The sequence below is a fragment of the Rutidosis leptorrhynchoides genome, chromosome 3 (genome assembly GCF_046630445.1).
Source record: "Rutidosis leptorrhynchoides isolate AG116_Rl617_1_P2 chromosome 3, CSIRO_AGI_Rlap_v1, whole genome shotgun sequence".
NCBI lineage: Eukaryota > Viridiplantae > Streptophyta > Magnoliopsida > Asterales > Asteraceae > Rutidosis > Rutidosis leptorrhynchoides.
The window spans coordinates 321,610,074-321,628,554 of record NC_092335.1 but is presented as its reverse complement, the minus strand read 5'-3'; the positions used below and the strand labels follow the sequence as shown (position 1 = coordinate 321,628,554).

Here is an 18,481-nt window from a genome sequence, read left to right as displayed (position 1 = left end):
TAATTTAAGTTACGGAGTACTTAGTTTCAGTCGTGACCAACAGACTGAAACCCGCAAGGGCGTTGGGAGAAAATTTGTGATGGTGTCTTGATTCTGAAGGCAAATGAAATCAGGAGTATATCTTTTAAATTTGTAAAAAGACTTGTGAATGTGTATTATAATATAATACACCAGTGATGAACTATATTTACATATACTATAGTTATACATTATTCACACATAAATTTACAATGTAGAGGGTTGCAGATATACTATACTATAATCATGTAAAGAAAACAAAGAATATTGTTTATGTAACCTTGGACTTCAATAGTACAATAGCATACAGCTTACAGTTTCATCCACATTAGTAGCCTATTGTTTGATGTATCATCAGTTGTAACAAACTGCAAAAAACAGACTGCAATGAGCCTAAAAAAAAGTATACCTCGGAATGAAAAACATAAGCAGGCAAATAACGTCACCACAGGAATATAGTCGTAACAGAATGAACTTGTGTGTGACTGCGAGCGTTAGGTGAGGAGTCACAATGGGCCGTATTAGGCTGACACGTCACCATTTTAAAGTACAATTACTGTTCAATTTCATTTTCTTTCTTTTAGACCATTCGTAACGGTAGGGGGCGTGGGTTGGGAGCGTGGGTTGCTTTTTGATGACTAGGACTTGTGGGTTGTTTTTGTGGAGTAGTGGTGGTGTGAGATTTTGGTGTGAGTTGGGAGTATTGTGATGATGTGTTAAAATATAATTGGGTTAAGTATTAAAAAGGGTATAAAATATTATTTTAAATTAATAAAAAAATTGAAAAAAATTGAGCCACACCCGTGGCCTTCCCCGTTGCAGACCCACGCACAAACCCCCACGCCCCCTCACCCACGCCTTGATACATCAAAAGTTGGTGTGGGTTGGTTGCCACATAGGATGGCCATGGCGTTTGGAGTTGCCATTACAACTAGTCTTATATAATTAAGAGTTAATTATACCAATAATCCTACTAGTTTACATGAAATTACACCAGCCGTCCTTATCTTTTAATAAATCACACCGATAGTCTCTGTGGTTTACATGAAATTACACCAGAACTACCTTATATTTTGAAACTTACACCGATAGTCCTTGACTTACATAAAGTTCACGTTGATAATCCCTGAATTACTAAAAATGTGCGTAGATATTATTGCGCCTTTTAAGTAAGTCAAAGACCATCAACGTACACTTTTATGCAAGTCGGGGAGTACCGAGTGGGTCGCGATACACTAATTAACCTAGGACGATGTGTACAATGTGCAAAGAGGTCAACATGTTATCCCTCTTAGAAACTCAGCTATTTCACATAGATTGGCCGGGACTAAAATAGTACATCATTTCATATAAAACAAAGTTGTCATGTCAAAATCTAAAACAAATATAGTTATTAACAATTCTACTAAAGGAATTAGTTATGTACAAACCTGGAAGCCCACTTTTCTGTACAGTTCCCGTGCGGGCTCATTGTCTGTGTCTACATGAACAAATAGTTTCTTCATACCTATTGACATTACAAAATCATATGACCATCACAATTCAAATACAAATCGTGTGACCAAACAGAAGGTTAGGACTAGAGGTTGCACTACAGGTGGTCAGTTATCAGATACTGTGAAGATAAGTAATAAACAATTAGTTTCATATGTGAATTAATAATCTAGCTATCCCAGTGAAAAGTTTATGTATCCAAAATGTAAACTTTTTTTATATATTACCATTAGAGATTAAAGTTAAAATATTATAAGCATTTTCATCCACAAGTAATAAGTAAAAATCACCTCTAGGTAAAAAGTAAGTCGCAAAACTAACCTACAGCAGTTGCAATATGAGTACCCAAGCATAACATGTTTGACGCAATTCCACAACGCCGAGCATATTTTGCCACAACAACATTTGAAATGTAAGCATACTTGTGTGCATCATAAGGTTGTTTACTTGCCAAAACATAGCACTGCTTCTTTAACTCCTTTCATGAAAAGAAAACAAAATAATAATAAAAAAAAAAATAGATTAAAAACGCTCCAAACAACCTTTAGATGCACACAAGTATGGTTGCATGTAATGTTGTTGCGGCAAAATTCGCTAGGTGTATCGAATTGCATAAAATATGTTATGCATGACAACTAAAATCGCAAACCGTGAAAGTTAGAAAAAAACCACAATTTTTCTGTGTATTAAAATTTGTTAAAAAAGATTGGACGTTGACTAGTATATATAGAAATAACTAGCCTAAACCATAGACCCTGTATATGAAGTGGGACTAAACCTTTACGCGTCTCACAGTTATTCATATCTGTTCATATATCTCTAATTTTTATAAATAAATAAAATGTGCTATATGTGACTAGAAAATGATACTGTAAATAGTATTTCATTTTCACTCAAGGGCTTTATTCTTTTAAAGTACACCCTGGAAGACTTTGTACCAGTTTAAATGATTTAGCTCTTTCGACGTATTTCCTATCAAAGTAACCAATTTTAATTTTATCACCCATTGAACATAAACATAAGACGGATTGACATATTCATTAAAAACTGCAAACAAATGACATATTAATCTTTTAAGATGTAAAAAAACATGGCAGCACATTTCGTTGCAATTACACCATTAATATCAGTCATAACAATATTATTTATTGGGATAAGAATGAATACCCCCGGATATGTCTCTCCTTGCAAATATTGTCGGATGCTCAAGTCCATTGTCCCAACGATACTATTTAAGACTGTTCTTTTTATATTTTTCACTTCCTTTTTGACCTACAAATGTCGCAAAAAGAAATCAACAACCACTAAAGTGATAAGCACATGATATTACAGAATAAATGTATGTATTTTAGATGCAGTATATTAATCTAGGTTTTCAGATGATTCTTCAAGCAAGCATAATGTCGTTAACTGTTATTCAATCATATTGGAAACACAAAAGCGGTCAGATAATGTCCGAGGATGTATACATGCACCAAAACTTACATGAGTTGTGATAAGTTTCTGTCCATGTATGACAAAACCTGAGCAAGTAGCGATATAATGCCCTATTTTAAATTTTTATCATTATACAAAATAATCCAAAAACTGTTCCTCAATGTTATACGCTACACTCCCCCCTCTCCATATATTCCAAGAATTCAACTAATTATATACAAACAGTTAAGATATTGTGAATATTCATACTTCCTCAGTGGCATTTGAAAGTGTCCACAATTCTGTTTTGCGTTGTCCCAGAGTAAGTGTCCAGTTTAATACCCAAGATCAAAAAAGTCATTAAATCGTAAAAATTATACCTTTTGGCAAATAATGGGTGTGTGCGTGTGCACGAGTGTTACAGCTTTGAACATCTTTTATTTGAAGATAAATACGTAAAATTAGTTATACTTACAGCAACAAGACAGAAAGATTGCAAAGAGTTCCCTTCCTGTCCTGAACATCTTTTTTTCAAAGCTTTGAACTCCTGCAAAAAGTAGAAAAAACCAATGAGCTAAATATTCATAATATAGCTTTAAAAACTAAATAACAGTAAGACATTTGAATCAGTTCATATGTTAAATAGCAGGCTAAAAATCATCAGGCAAGGTGAGTTTATTAACTACTCTGTATTAAGCACTATTGCAGAATTAGGGCTTGCTCCTAAGTTTTTGGTGGAAAATAAGAGAAGAGGAAGAATACTTTTGTGTTCTCGAGTTGGAAGGAAGAAAAAAAGAACTTTACACATAAACCCAAAATATGCAGTTGTTATAAAGTTGCAGAATATTTCATATAATCATCACTTGTTTATTGTGAATTTAACATATCAAAGATGTTTTTGTCAATTTGTTACCTGATCAGCAAACTTCATTTTGAAAATCTCAGCATGCCTGAAACTACAAAGTGGATACATTAAAGATCAATCGTATATATTATATTATAAGACCGTTAGTATGCCCAATTAGGTACCCTTTACAAGTAGATCAAGGTTTATGCACATTTCCGGTGTTGTAAAAGTCGGCCGACTTGGCTGACGCGTCGGCCGATGCGTCGTTTTTTTTGGTTCTCCGCCCCGTTTTTTCTGAAAACGACTCAAAAGACGGTCAAAGCTAAAAGTTCGGTCAAAGTCTGTCAAAGCGGTCAAAGTTGGTCAAAATCAATCAAATTTTCGTCAAGATGTGATGTGTTTTAAAATTAGGGTTTGTTTTCATTTTTTAGGCCGCTCTTTTGTGTCCTTACTGATTATGTACTCGGTAACATTAATTAAGTTTGAAGTTTGATTTTATTCAAATTCAAGTTCTTATTTAAGAAATTTATGGTACATAGTCAACTATTTTATACATATATAAATATATATTCAAGAGATTATTAATAAAGTCAACGTTGGTCAACGACCGATGCGTCCCGACGCGTCCCCGACTAGGCCGACGCGTCCTTTTTAGGTCTCGACCGATGCGTCCCCGACTCACGACTTTTACAACCTTGCACATTTCATTGAAATCACTAACCGTTTGTAGGCTGAGGCTTCCCAATGGGCTTCGGCGCGCAACCATGCTGCCATCTGTCACACAAATATTTTTTTCAGGAAACTAACTCAAATGAAGAATATATGTCTGACAATAATGAATAAAAAACTAACCTAGTATTCTTCATTTGGTACTGCTTCACGAGCAATGTAAAGACCAAATCCACAAAAAAAAAGAATATGTAGACCAAAATTTAACACATGAATTTAAACAGTATGTTATCCGATCACCAGATTGGTTAAGCGTAAGCGTGCAATCTCATATCAATCAAATTAATGTGCCGTCCACCAAAATGAATATGACTAATAACTAACAACAACCACGACAAACATATAGTATTTCAAATTGAGGCAATTTTTCAAAAATTCCAGTTAGGGTTGGTTCCCTCACGTTGACACAAGCTTTTTTAGGGACAACATATTCACAACATAATAATTCAATGATGGTAGCTTGTTTCCAAAGTTAATGAAAAATTATAGTTATCGGCTAAATCGTGGTCATCGTGTTCATTTTTCCCAAATTATAGTTCATGATTCTCAACATTCTTTTTAACGCAAACTGCATCCATCAGTCAATTTCTTGAAAAATGTTTCTATACAAATCAAAACAAATCCGGAAATCGTGAACAATTAGGTGTTCATGATGCCGGAAAACAATGTTCACCTAAGTGATAAACTTAACTCGCTCTGAAATCAACAAGAACCTTCATCTTGGACACCCAATTGTTCCAGATAGATTTTCAGATTTGTTTTGCTTTGGATTAGAGATTTACAAGAAACGGATCGATGAATATGGTTTTGCGCAAAAAATAATTGAAAATCGTCAACTAGAGTTGGTGAAAAAAGAACATGACGATAGCGATTTAACCAATAACTATAATCTTTCATTACCTTCATCATATGGAAACAAGATATCATCATCGAATCATTATGTTGTGAACATGTTATCCCTAATAAGCTCGACCCTTTTTAAGTCATTATTTGTGAACCAACCCTACCTGAAATTCTTAAAAGTTCGCCACATCATAAAAAACTATATGTTTGTCGTGGCTATTCGTTTAAACATATTCATTTTGGTGGACGGAACACTAACTTGAAAGATATCATTACAGGCTATATTATATTAACCTATATGGAGGTCGGATAAAATACTATCCTGATTAATAGTTAAAATTTAGGTATTTTTTAAAGCTGAATAGACTGATTCAAAATTAGTGGCAATAATGAGTAGAAAAGTAACCAGTATTCTAAAGTTGGTACCGCTTCACGAGCAATGTAACGACAAATCCGCAACAAAAAGAATAAGTAGACCAAAATAAAACACAAGAATCTAAACAGTATGTTATCCGACCACCAGAGAGGTTAAACATGCAATCTCATATTATTCAAGTTACTGTCCCGTCCACCAAAAGGAATATGACTAAACAAACAGCCACGACAAACATATAGTTTTTCAAGATGTCACGATTTTTTAAAATTTCATTTTGGGTTAGTTCACTCACGATGACATAAAGAAAGTCGAGCCTTTTTAAGAACATCATGTTCACAACGTTATGATTCAATGATTGTAGCTTGTTTCCATCCGACAAAAGTAATGAGAAATTATAGTTATCGACTAAATCGTCATCTTCATTCTTCACTAACTCTAGTTTAAAATTTTCAACGTTATCTTGTAGCGCAAAGTGTAATCATCAGTCAATTTCTTAGAAAATGTTCTTATCTAAGTAAAAAAAAAAAAATCGAAAATCTTGAACAATTAGGTGTTCGTGATGTCGGAAAACATTGTTCACCTAAGTGGTAAACTTAACCTGCTCTGAAATCAAGAACCTCCATCTTAAGCACCCAATTGTTCAAGATTTCCGTATTTGTTTTGATTTAAATATATGAACAGTTTCAAGAAACAGGCCGATGGATACGGTTTGTGCTAAAAAGAGAGTTGAAAATTTTGAATTAAGGATAGTGAAAAATGAACATGACGACCACAATTTAGCCGATAACTATAATTTCTCATTACCTTCATCATATGGAAACAAACAAGTTATCATCATTGTATCATAATGTTGAATCATAATGTTGTGAATATGTTGTCCCTATAAAAGCGAGATTTTTTTATGTCATAGTGGGTGAACCAACCCTAACTGAAAGTCTCAAAATTTACCCAACTCCTAAAAAAACAAGATGTTTGTCATAACTATTTGTTTAGTCATATTCATTTTGATGGACGGGACGATAACTTGAAAGATATAGATTGCAGGCCATATTATATTAACCTATATGGTGGTCGGATAAATATTCTCCTGATTATTAGTATTAAATTTAGGTATTTTTTAAAGTTGAATAGACTGATTCTAAATTAATCTTATTCCGATGTTCGGGCAATAATGAGTAGAAAACTAACCCAGTATTCTTCATTCAGTACTGCTTCACGAGCAATGTAACGACCAAAGCTACGTTTATGCATGTCAATGTATTCCTCATCGCTGACTTGTAGTCGATTGAAAATCAACTCGGGATGTTTCGATTCATCGTTACCAGAAACAACAGTGTGTCGAATGCTTTGGGTATCATCCCAATGGGTCTCGAGGGTTTTACATCGAGTGTACGAAATTGGGTAATTCTCCCTGGAAAAATTGAAACCAAAAAGATGGATGAGAGTTAATATTGAGTCAAATCAAACAAACAAGACAAATTTCAAATCAATCTATTCAACTTCTAGAAATAGACATTAAATAAGATCATATTTACATACATCAATGAACGAATTGGTTGAATAATATAATTGAAAAGAGTAACAAAAATACCTAAAAAGGTTGACAACTACAATAGAATCCTTTTTCGTGATTTGCTTAGAAAACACCAAAATTGATCGTCGAATTTTGAATTTAGGGATTAAGCTACCTTCTAATAACGCCATTTTGATTACAATTACAAACGGTACTCTAACCTGTATCCGGAACTTTCTTGAATAACCAAGGGTGAGAACGAAAAACCACACCAATACATACTCCAGATTCGTGAAAGAACTATCATATAATTTTGCAAAAATCAACTCAATTCCTGACAACAATAAAATATAACTGTGAGTGAAGCAATAACTAGTCATAATCAAAAAGCGTTTGAAAACAATGATGAACTGTGTTGAGAAAGGTGTTGTTCATAAGCCAATTGTGAAGATATTTATCAGATCGTTATATTATATTCTCCTCGTTATATTGTCTTCGTTATATTCTCTTCGGCAGGTAGTCAGGTACCGGTCTGTACGTGCTCGGGTCAAGATATTTCAAAACAGAGTCAAGCGGGTTGCAACTCAAATCAGTTCGACCCATTACAAACTTCATTTCCTTTAGGTTTCAGTATAAACTAAGGATGTGTTTGGAAACAAATCTAGAATATCAATCCCCTATAAGCCCTTATAATCCCTTGCTCCAAACACACCCTAAAAGCTATATAAAATCAATGTTAATTTGTTAACAATACAGATCATTTTTCCCATTGCATCTTTAGTACTAACTAACAGCTTATTATTATATCATATTATGATTTTGCCCTAATAACTACAGTACTGTGGGATGAGTAAATTTTATTCAAAAATAATGCTTTTATCCCACAAGACCAAAAAATAAAATGAAATAAATATAAAAACACAACCACAACAAAATTATTGTTTGGGATCAGACTTGATTCCCATGAGAACCTAAAATTATAATGGGTAATCTATACTCGCTCAGATGCAAACCGACTAACATCATCAATCATTAAATTAAATAAAAAAAATTAACAAATAACCCTAAATTTAATCAACCCCCTTTAACGCCTATTACAGATATAATGAAATAATGAAAGAATAATTATAGGCGGCATTTGGAAGGTAAATAATAGTCCGTACATAAACAAACCTGAAATTTGAGTATTAGACGAACCATCTCAAAGCGATGTACAGAAACTAAGATGAAGCTTGTTGACGACGACCCATTTCTGACCCAACTATGCAACCGACAGAAAACAACAAAGAAAACAACTAATACCAGAAGGTTACTGATCGGTAGAACACTAAATTTTAGCCGAACACTACTAGTTCTGCTTTAAAGCACTGTGTAGTACAACTGGTCTAGTGCATGTTTAGTGGTGTATGGTTAAAAATAGTGGTGTACCAGCTCCCATACCAGAACAACCCATATTATTTATTACTTCAAATCGTAAAATATTATATCAATTAAAGATATCAAAGTAGGACTCTTCAAATCGTAAAATGTTATATTAATTAACGATATGAAAGTATGTCAGTCATTTGAGCATTACTATCTACTTACATAAAAAGAAAAGGCCCCTTAACTTTAGAAGCCGTGCTTAACGGCATCTAATCGGATTTTTCAAAATTCTACATCTTTTACCTCCTTTCACTGCCCTAAAACCGACGTTAACCGTCGTCTCTTTTGATATGTCTCACTTTCACAGTTTCAAACATTCATATCCTAATTCGATTCCAATCAAGTACTTTAATCATCAACAATTTCATAATAAACGTCAAGATATCCCTTTTCATAACAGTACTCATCACTCTTTTTTTCCTGAAAAATCCACCATCTTCGTCAGCGGGATGTCTAAATTCTAAAATCCAAACATCATCAAAAGTGTTTTTAAACATTTTGGTCTCATTCAAGGAATAGCATGGAAACAAGGTCAAAGCTTTGTATTTGTAAAATACAACGGTGTAGCTCAGGACTCTAATGCCATTTCAAGTATGAACGGTACAACGATGAACGGAAAGACAATTTATGTTGGGTTCGCGAAGTCATAAATGGTGGTCAACGATTTCAAGAAAGGTAATATCTCTAACAAAACTGGAAATTTAACTTCGGATATCTTTTCAACAGTGGAGCGAGATATTAAAGATAGAATGAAACGTTCCGCTATAATTATTGGCAAAGCTCCGATCAAAGCTGTAACGTCCTCCCAATAGGGTCTGGAAGGAACGTCACTATTATCAAAACATACCAACATATTATAATAAACGAGAACAATACTAAATGATGAATTTAACTTTAATGAGTACGCAGCGGAAAATGAAATGTCGTTACAATGACAGGAATAACAATATCGTAAATGTTCACATGCAGAAGTAATAAATGTGATATCTCTTGATCCTATGTCCAAGTAGCATCACATAAGCAGTAAGTATAAGAGCTTGAATCAAACAACACCTGAGACAAAACATGCTAAAGTGTCAACCAAAAAGGTTGAGTGAAGTTCATAGGTTTAACAAAAAGTTTATCGTTTTTTTTTTAGACCACAAGATTTAGTTTGTAAAGTTGATCTCCCGCAGGATCAAAAAGTTATGCCAATGCGTGATATTTAGACTAAACGTTCAAGTTTGCCCCATGACAAGTTGTGTCTGTCCTTGTCGGTTTAATTTCATTATTAAGTAATACAATGACTTGGTCAAATGTATCGGGGACGTTACTCCCGATAGGCCTACCCCCAATAATTAAGCATGCCGCAGCAATTAAAAATATCACTGTAGGGACTTAGTCGGACATAGCCGGGTATAGCATAGTTTAACAGTTTGGTACTTGTGTCTAAAGTGTAAAAAGTAAAAACAGCATGTGTCTCACCCCAAGTAAAAGTAAGTAAGTTTGCTAGCAATAAATAGGGGCTATGAATTCACCTTAGTAAGTAGAGAGAGTTATTCCTCGGAATAAAGAGTTGAACGAGTGAGCAGAAAAGTCAACCTATTGACATTTAAGAGTAGTTAAGTGTTTTGCCCATGTTTAAGTTTAAGTATGTGTTTAAGTATAGTTTGTTTTACTAAGTTTCTATTTCTAGTAAGTTACTATTTTTATAAATTTTTCATTTTTAGAAAGTTTCTTATTTTACTAAGTTTCTATGACTAGAGAGTTTCTACTTTTATCAATGTTTTCCATTTTAGGATACTTGCCGTATTAGATAAGCTTCCAATCACCCCTTTCCCTTCGAATGGCTAATTTAGATCTAGGGGCTTGAGTCATAGGACCCTTTAAATCGGAAATCCAAACCCTCTGCCTAGAATCTCATAGAAACCATTCGTCAAGAAAGTTCGAAGATCTATACATCTCTAATACATATCCCAAAATGTTTTTATGTTACAATATAAGTAGTAGGTTATAGGTGCTAGTAATAGTAATAGTGTATACATGTTATTTATTTTATTTTTAATTGCATATAATTTATAACATTATTTACATGTTTCGGTAAAAATAATAACTGAAGTAAAAAGTAAAAAGTAAAAAGTAAAAAGTAAAAAAATAAAAAGTAAGAAAAGAATACTTACTAGTAGTAATTCTTCAAAGAGAGAATGAGAGAAATTTTGGTGTTAGTTTGAATGAGAAATGAGGGGTATTTATACTTAAAAAAATTAGGTAAAAAGAATAAAATAATTAAAAGAAAAAGAAATATCTTAATTCTTAATGGGATTTTAAAATTAAAAAGTATTAAATGTTAGATCATGGGATAATGCACAAAATAAAATAATAAAAGTAGTTTTTCCATTACAATTTTTAATTAAAAAGTAATTTATTTATTTATTTATTTATTTTTTTTTTCATTTATTTTAAGGATTTTTTTTATATAAATAAACAAATTGATTTAATGCTTTTCCAAGAATATTTGTCAATAATATTTTTTTTTATTTTTTTATTTTATTTAATTAATAAATACAAATTTTGTATAAAAATAATAAATAATTCGGTATTTTATATTTTTAATAATAATTATGATTTTAATTATTAAACTATAGTTTTAGTAAGTTTGTAAATATTATTACATTTATATATAATTAGATTTATTATATAGTTAAATATATAACACATTAACTAAATAATAAAAGTGTTACAAAGTTTATATACTTAGTTAAATTATGTCAAATTATATAAATTAATAATATATTATTTATTTAAGCGTACATTGTTGACTAAAAATTACTATTCGGTCAATATTTAATTGTATATAACAACCCTTAATACATATAGTCAGACATATAACCCTAGGGTTAATTCAGTAATTTAGAAGTCGAAAAGTGAGGGTTGTTACAGTACCTCCCCGTTAATAAAAACTTCGTCCCGAAGTTTTAGGTAGACTTCTCGGATGCATCAGCGGTTGAGAAGAGATGGGGATATTTCTGTTTCATTTGGTCTTCACGTTCCCAGGTATACTCGGGGCCACGTCGTGAATTCCAACAGATCTTAACAATAGGTATGGTGCTTTGTTTTAAGCGTTTAGCAGATCGGTCCATGACTTCTACGGGTTCCTCTATGAAGTGCATTTTATCATCAATGCGAATGTCATCCAAAGGAATAACGAGAGTGTCATCAGCGAGACACTTTTTAAGATTCGAGACATGAAATACGTTGTGTACGCTGCTAAGTTCAGCAGGTAATTCTAATCGATAAGTGATAATGCTAAAAACAAACATATATTTCATAGCATTATTCCTCAAGAAAGACAAGCTTTTAGTTGCAATTGTTCTATTTACAAGTGATATTCGTTTAAATAATAAAAGGTGAAGACAAAAGACAGATTCGACAAATTGAAGACGCAAACGACCAAAAAGCTCAAAAGTACAAAAGACAATCAAAAAGGTTCCAATTATTGATAAGAAACGTCTCGAAATTACAAGAGTACAAGATTCAAAACGCAAAGTACAAAATATAAAATTGTACGCAAGGACGTTCGAAAATCCGGAACCGGGACCAGAGTCAACTCTTAACGCTCGACGCAACGGACTAAAAATTACAAGTTAACTATGTATATAAATATAATATAATATATAATTAATTATATTAATTATATATATATTATATATATATTATTAAAACCGTCGGCAGCAAGAAACTCCAAGGGTGTGAGCTGTAAATACATTCTCCGCAACTCGCGGAGTTTGAAGAGCATTTTGCCGCGAGTCGCGGAGCCCCAAATTTCAACTCTGGCTATAAAGCAAACCGAATTCTGATCAATTTTCATATTCTATTTTCTCTCTTCTCTATCTATACGATATATATATATATATATAATTTATATTTTAATTTTAATTTTAATTATAATTCTAATAATAAGGGTATGTTAGCGAATATTGTAAGGGTGTAAGTCGAAATTCTGTCCGTGTAACGCTACGCTATTTTTAATCATTGTAAGTTATGTTCAACCTTTTTATATTAATGTCTCGTAGCTAAGTTATTATTATGCTTATTTAAAACGAAGTAATCATGATGTTGGGCTAATTACTAAAATTGGGTAATTGGGCTTTGTACAATAATTGGGGTTTGGACAAAAGAACGACACTTGTGGAAATTAGACTATGGGCTATTAATGGGCTTTATATTTGTTTAACTAAATGAAAGTTTGTTAATGTTAATATAAAGATTTACAATTGGGCGTCCCTATAAATTACCATATACACTCAATCGGACACGATGGGCGGGGTATTTATATGTACGAATAATCGTTCATTTAACCGGACACGGGAATGGATTAATAGCCACTAGAATAATTAAAACAGGGGTGAAATTACATTCAAGGGTAATTGGTGTAATTGTTAACAAAGTAGTAAAACCTTGGTTTACACGCAGTCGATAACCTGGTGTATTCATTAAACAAAGTATTAAAACCTTGTTACAATTCGAATCCCCAATTAGTTGGAATATTTAACTTCGGGTATAATAATAATTTGACAAGGACACTTGCAATTTATATTTATGACTGATGGACTGTTATGGACAAAAACCAGACGGACATATTAAATAATCCAGGACAAAGGACAATTAACCCATGGGTATAAAACTAAAATCAACACGTCAAACATCATGATTACGGAAGTTTAAATAAGCATAATTCTTTTATTTCATATTTAATTTCCTTTATTTTATATTTAATTGCACTTCTAATTATCGCACTTTTATTTATTGTTATTTAATCGCACTTTTAATTATCGTACTTTTTAATTATCGTAAGTTTATTTTATCGCACTTTTATTATTCGCAATTTCATTATCGTTATTTACTTTACGCTTTAATTTAAGTCTTGTATTTATTTTATATTTTACATTAGGTTTTAACTGCGACTAAAGTCTTAAAATCGACAAACCGGTCATTAAACGGTAAAAACCCCCCTTTATAATAATAATATTACTTATATATATATTTGTATTTTTAATAAAAGTAAACTAATATAGCGTTGCGCTTTGTTTAAAGATTTCCCTGTGGAACGAACCGGACTTACTAAAAACTACACTACTGTACGATTAGGTACACTGCCTATAAGTGTTGTAGCAAGGTTTAAGTATATCCATTCTATAAATAAATAAATATCTTGTGTAAAATTGTATCGTATTTAATAGTGTTTTCTGCTAAAATTAATAACTATTTTATATACACCTCGCATAACATCAAGTATTTTTGGCGCCGCTGCCGGGGACACTCTTAAACGCCGGAAGCGCAACGCTAATATATATAAAAAAAAAGATTTTTAGCTTACTTCTATTAAAAATTCGTTTTTGTAAAAATACGTTTTAAATATTCGAAAATATAAAAAGAAAAACAAAAATATAAGTATTTTTAAGAATATTTGAGTTTTATAAGTTTCTTTATTTCTATTTTAGTTTATAAAAATATAAGTTTTATTTATACACATATTATTTTTTTTTAAAACAGAAAAAAATTAAAAACAGAAAATAAAATAAATAAATAAATAAAGGAAAACGCGTTTTTGATTAAATCTGTCAGCTGAATTCTGGAACCCCGCGACTCGCGGGGTTTTCTTTATAAATTACCGCAACTCGCGGAGCCACTCTGACGCGCGAACAGAAACCCTAATCCTGCATTAATTACGGGTTTTAATTAATTATTATTATTATTTAAACCTAATTATTATTATTATTATTATTAGTTTTATTTTTACTTTTACTTTTTATTTATATATTTTAGTTAAATTAGTTTTATTAAATTGTAAAATTAATAGTTTTATTAAATAAATAATATAAAAATAATATTTTTATAAAAATTGTACTTTTTACAACTTTTTGTATATTTTTATATTTTGTCCCTTTTTAATCGTTGTAGCGTAATATTTGTATTTTTCGCTCATATTTAATTTTAAACTTAGTATTTGCTATAGTCATTTTTACTCCTAGATTTTTAGGCTTTGCCGTAGAATTCCTTAAGTGCTTTTTCTTTAGACTAAGATTTAGGTGCTTTAGAATTTTGCGACGCCTTTTTAAGTTTTAGTTTCTTTTTAAGTTATTTCCATTTGGGATTTAGTTTCTCCTGTAAGCTTTAATATTTTTAGACCTTTTACTATGTATCAATTATCATTCCAATTAGTAATCTCAATTTGCGATTATAATTTTAAGTTAGTTGTAGTAATAAGGTTAGGTTAGTCAAGTATTTTTAAGTTTTTATAATTTTCTTTTATTTTTCCGTCACCTTTTATTTTTCAACCATTTTTTTTTCTTTTTCTACCTTTTGCGACGAACTCTTCTTCTCTCTTATTTCTCGCTATTCTAGTTTTAGGACATAGATTTTTATTCTACTTCTTATCTAAATTTCTTAAAATTACGAAAATTTATTTTAAGTGGTTAAATTAATAGACATCAAAATTTTCTGGTTCGTAGTAATAGTTGGATTTGTACGTGGACCGGGTTATTGGAGCCAAACAGTCCTCAATTATATTGAGACCAAACGAATCCTGCCCCTCTGCTGCATCTTTTGGCTATTCGAAACGTGGGCAAAATCAGAAAAGTCTATTGATTGGATAACTTATTATAATTTTTCTTTCCTTTTAAAAACTAATAGGATATTCAGTGAATGCACCGAGCAAGACGTTCATCACCTTTTGTACGTTCACCACCTGTAACTCGATCAAGACATCGTTTAACAAATATAACCGCCGTTGATTTTTCTTTAGAATCGTCATCCAGTCAACCAAGTACTTCAGTTCAAATTTCCGATAATCCATTTTTTGAACCCGACCTCACAATTGAGAATCCGGAAAATATTCAGGAACGGTTCGTAGATCCTGAACCATTAAACTTTCCTCCGGAGCCACCAATCATTCAAACAGAGATTGTTGAGGAACGAACTATTAAATCAGAATCATCTATTGATACCGATTCAACAAATTCAATTATGGAGAATCTGGAACCTTTAAGTATGGAAGACCGAATGAGAGCTAAACGCACTGGCCAAGGTCACGCAATTACTCATCCAGACATTAATGCGCCAGATTATGAAATCAAAGGACAAATTTTACACATGGTGACTAATCAATGCCAATTTAGTGGTGCGCCGAAGGAAGATCCAAATGAACATCTACGTACCTTTAATAGGATCTGCACACTATTTAAAATCCGAGAAGTGGAGGATGAACAGATATATCTCATGTTATTTCCCTGGACTTTAAAGGGAGAAGCCAAAGATTGGTTGGAATCGTTACCTGAAGGGGCGATCGATACATGGGACGTTTTAATTGACAAATTTCTTAAACAATTCTTTCCTGCATCTAAAGCCGTAAGACTTCAAGCAGAAATTGTTACGTTCACACAGAAACCAAATGAAACTCTATATGAGGCGTGGACAAGATATGGAAAGTTATTAAGAGGATGTCCGCAACATGGTTTAGACACCTGTCAAATAGTACAAATATTCTACCAAGGATGCGACATCACTACAAGAAAAGACATAGATATAGCAGCTGGTGGTTCTATTATGAAGAAAACCGAAACTGATGCTTACAAAATTATTGATAACACTGCTTCCCACTCACATGAGTGGCACCAAGAAAAAGACATCATTAGATCATCTAAAGCAGCTAGAGCCGATTCTAGCCATGACTTAGATTCCATTTTCGCAAAGATAGATGCTGTAGAGAGACGAATGGAAAAGATGACTAAGGATATTCACTCAATACGAATTAGTTGTGAGCAGTGTGGAGGACCACATTTGACAAAAGATTGTCTCAGTATTGAATTAACAATGGAACAAAGAGAGAATATTTCATACATAAACCAAAGGCCTGGAAATAATTATCAGAATAATTATCAACCGCCAAGACCGATTTACAATCAAAACCAGAATTATAACCGAAATATTCCATACAACAACCAACAAGGTCCTAGCAATCAACAAGTATCCAATAATACTTATAATCAGCAAAGACCTAATTTTCAAAACAAACCACCACAACAAACCGATGATAAAAAGCCAAATTTAGAAGATATGATGACGAAGCTAGTTGAAACTCAAACACAGTTTTTCACATCTCAAAAACAAACCAATGAACAAAATGCTCAAGCATTTAGAAATCAACAAGCTTCTATTCAAAATCTGGAACAAGAAGTAAGTAACCTAGCAAGATTAATAGGTGAAAGAAAACCGGGAAGTCTACCTAGTGATACAAATGCTAACCCCCGAAATGAAACAGCTAAAGCCATTACCACAAGAAGTGGTACAACACTTAAATCACCTGAAATACCTGTAACTTCTGATGAAACTATTCCTACTCCTCAAGAACCACAACCTGATCAAGATAAGGAAAAAGAACCGGTAGTTGAGAAGGTTAATGAAGATAACACAGTTAAGGATAAACCTTATGTTAAACCATACCAACCACCACTTCCTTACCCGAGTAAAATGAAGAAAGAAAAACTTGAAGCCGAGCAATCCAAATTTTTGGATATGTTTAAACAGATAAATGTAAATCTTCCTTTCATTGATGTGATTTCAGGAATGCCAAGATATGCTAAATTCTTGAAAGATCTAATCTCAAATAGAAAGAAAATGGAAGAACTCTCGGCTGTTACTATGAATGCTAATTGTTCAGCAGTGCTGTTGAATAAGATACCAGAAAAACTATCTGATCCAGGAAGTTTCACAATTCCATGTTTTCTGGGTAGTCTTAGTTCAATAGAAGCATTGGCAGACTTAGGTGCTAGTATAAATCTAATGCCGTATTCACTATACGCTAAACTAGACCTTGGAGAATTGAAACCAACCAGAATAAGCATACAACTAGCCGATAGATCAATAAAATATCCTAGAGGGATAATGGAGAACATGCTAGTTAAAGTTGGTAATTTAGTATTTCCAGTAGATTTTGTTGTTTTGGACATGGAAGAAGATTCTCAAGTTCCTCTCATATTAGGAAGACCATTCTTAAACACGGCTAAAGCAATGATAGACGTGTTCGGTAAGAAACTGACCCTAAGTATAGAGGATGAGAGTGTTACCTTTTCAGTTGATAGAGCAATGCAACAACCACAATCTGCAGATGATACATGTTATTATATTCAAACTATAGATGCACATGCAGAATTATTAGAAGAATTTCCAGAATTACAAGGAACAGGAGAATGTTCTTTAGGAGAAGGTAATGAACCAATTGATGAAGCTGAAATGTTAGCTACACTTATAGCTAATGGATATGAACCAACAACAGAAGAAATTCAAATGCTAAAAGAAGAAGACAGATATAGATATAAATCATCGATAGAAGAACCTCCGAAATTAGAGTTAAAGCCACTTCCAAACCATTTGGAATACGCTTATTTACATGGTGAATCTGAATTACCTGTAATAATATCGTATTCTCTTACTGAAAATGAGAAATCACAACTCATTTCTGTGTTGAAAGCTCATAAACCAGCCATTGCATGGAAGATTCATGATATTAAAGGAATAAGTCCTTCGTATTGCACACATAAAATCCTTATGGAAGAAGGTCATAAAACGTATGTGCAACGCCAACGAAGACTAAATCCTAATATGCAAGATGTAGTTAAGAAAGAGATTATTAAACTGCTAGATGCAGGTTTAATTTATCCAATCTCTGATAGTCCATGGGTAAGCCCAGTTCAATGTGTGCCTAAGAAGGGTGGCATGACTGTCATTACAAATGAGAAAAATGAGCTTATTCCTACTAGGACTGTAACAGGATGGCGTGTAT

The 18,481-nt window shown here is 32.5% G+C and overlaps 1 protein-coding gene across 4 annotated transcripts; it reads right to left on the bottom strand.

The window, feature by feature from the left end:
* Positions 1 to 145: 145 nt before the first annotated feature.
* Positions 146 to 8,568, bottom strand: LOC139897475 (GCN5-related N-acetyltransferase 6, chloroplastic-like). Of its 4 annotated transcripts, none has more exons than XM_071880173.1 (10): positions 8,410 to 8,568; positions 7,315 to 7,570; positions 6,912 to 7,134; positions 4,497 to 4,549; positions 3,842 to 3,884; positions 3,404 to 3,475; positions 2,680 to 2,784; positions 1,834 to 1,990; positions 1,449 to 1,525; positions 146 to 386 (listed from the first exon to the last, which is right to left on the bottom strand). In XM_071880173.1, exons 2-10 carry the CDS (start codon positions 7,425 to 7,427, stop codon positions 330 to 332), a joined length of 900 nt encoding a protein of 299 aa, XP_071736274.1. In that variant the 5' UTR covers positions 7,428 to 7,570; positions 8,410 to 8,568; the 3' UTR covers positions 146 to 329. The 4 variants fall into 4 exon arrangements, with proteins under 4 accessions (XP_071736274.1, XP_071736275.1, XP_071736276.1 ...); XM_071880174.1 differs by having other exon boundaries at positions 1,834 to 1,987; XM_071880175.1 differs by having other exon boundaries at positions 3,842 to 3,878.
* Between the last annotated feature and the right edge of the window lie 9,913 nt (positions 8,569 to 18,481).

What these genes read in the sequence shown, in the direction of transcription:
- LOC139897475 (XM_071880173.1), bottom strand. Translation starts at nt 7,427, where the DNA reads ATGGCGTTATTAGAAGGTAGCTTAATCCCTAAATTCAAAATTCGACGA. An exon ending in GTAGTTGTCAACCTTTTTAG is followed by an intron (nt 7,135 to 7,314) that starts GTATTTTTGTTA and finishes CAATTTTTCCAG; the next exon opens with GGAGAATTACCCAATTTCGT. An exon ending in ACAGAAAAGTGGGCTTCCAG is followed by an intron (nt 387 to 1,448) that starts GTTTGTACATAA and finishes TGTTTTTTGCAG; the next exon opens with TTTGTTACAACTGATGATAC.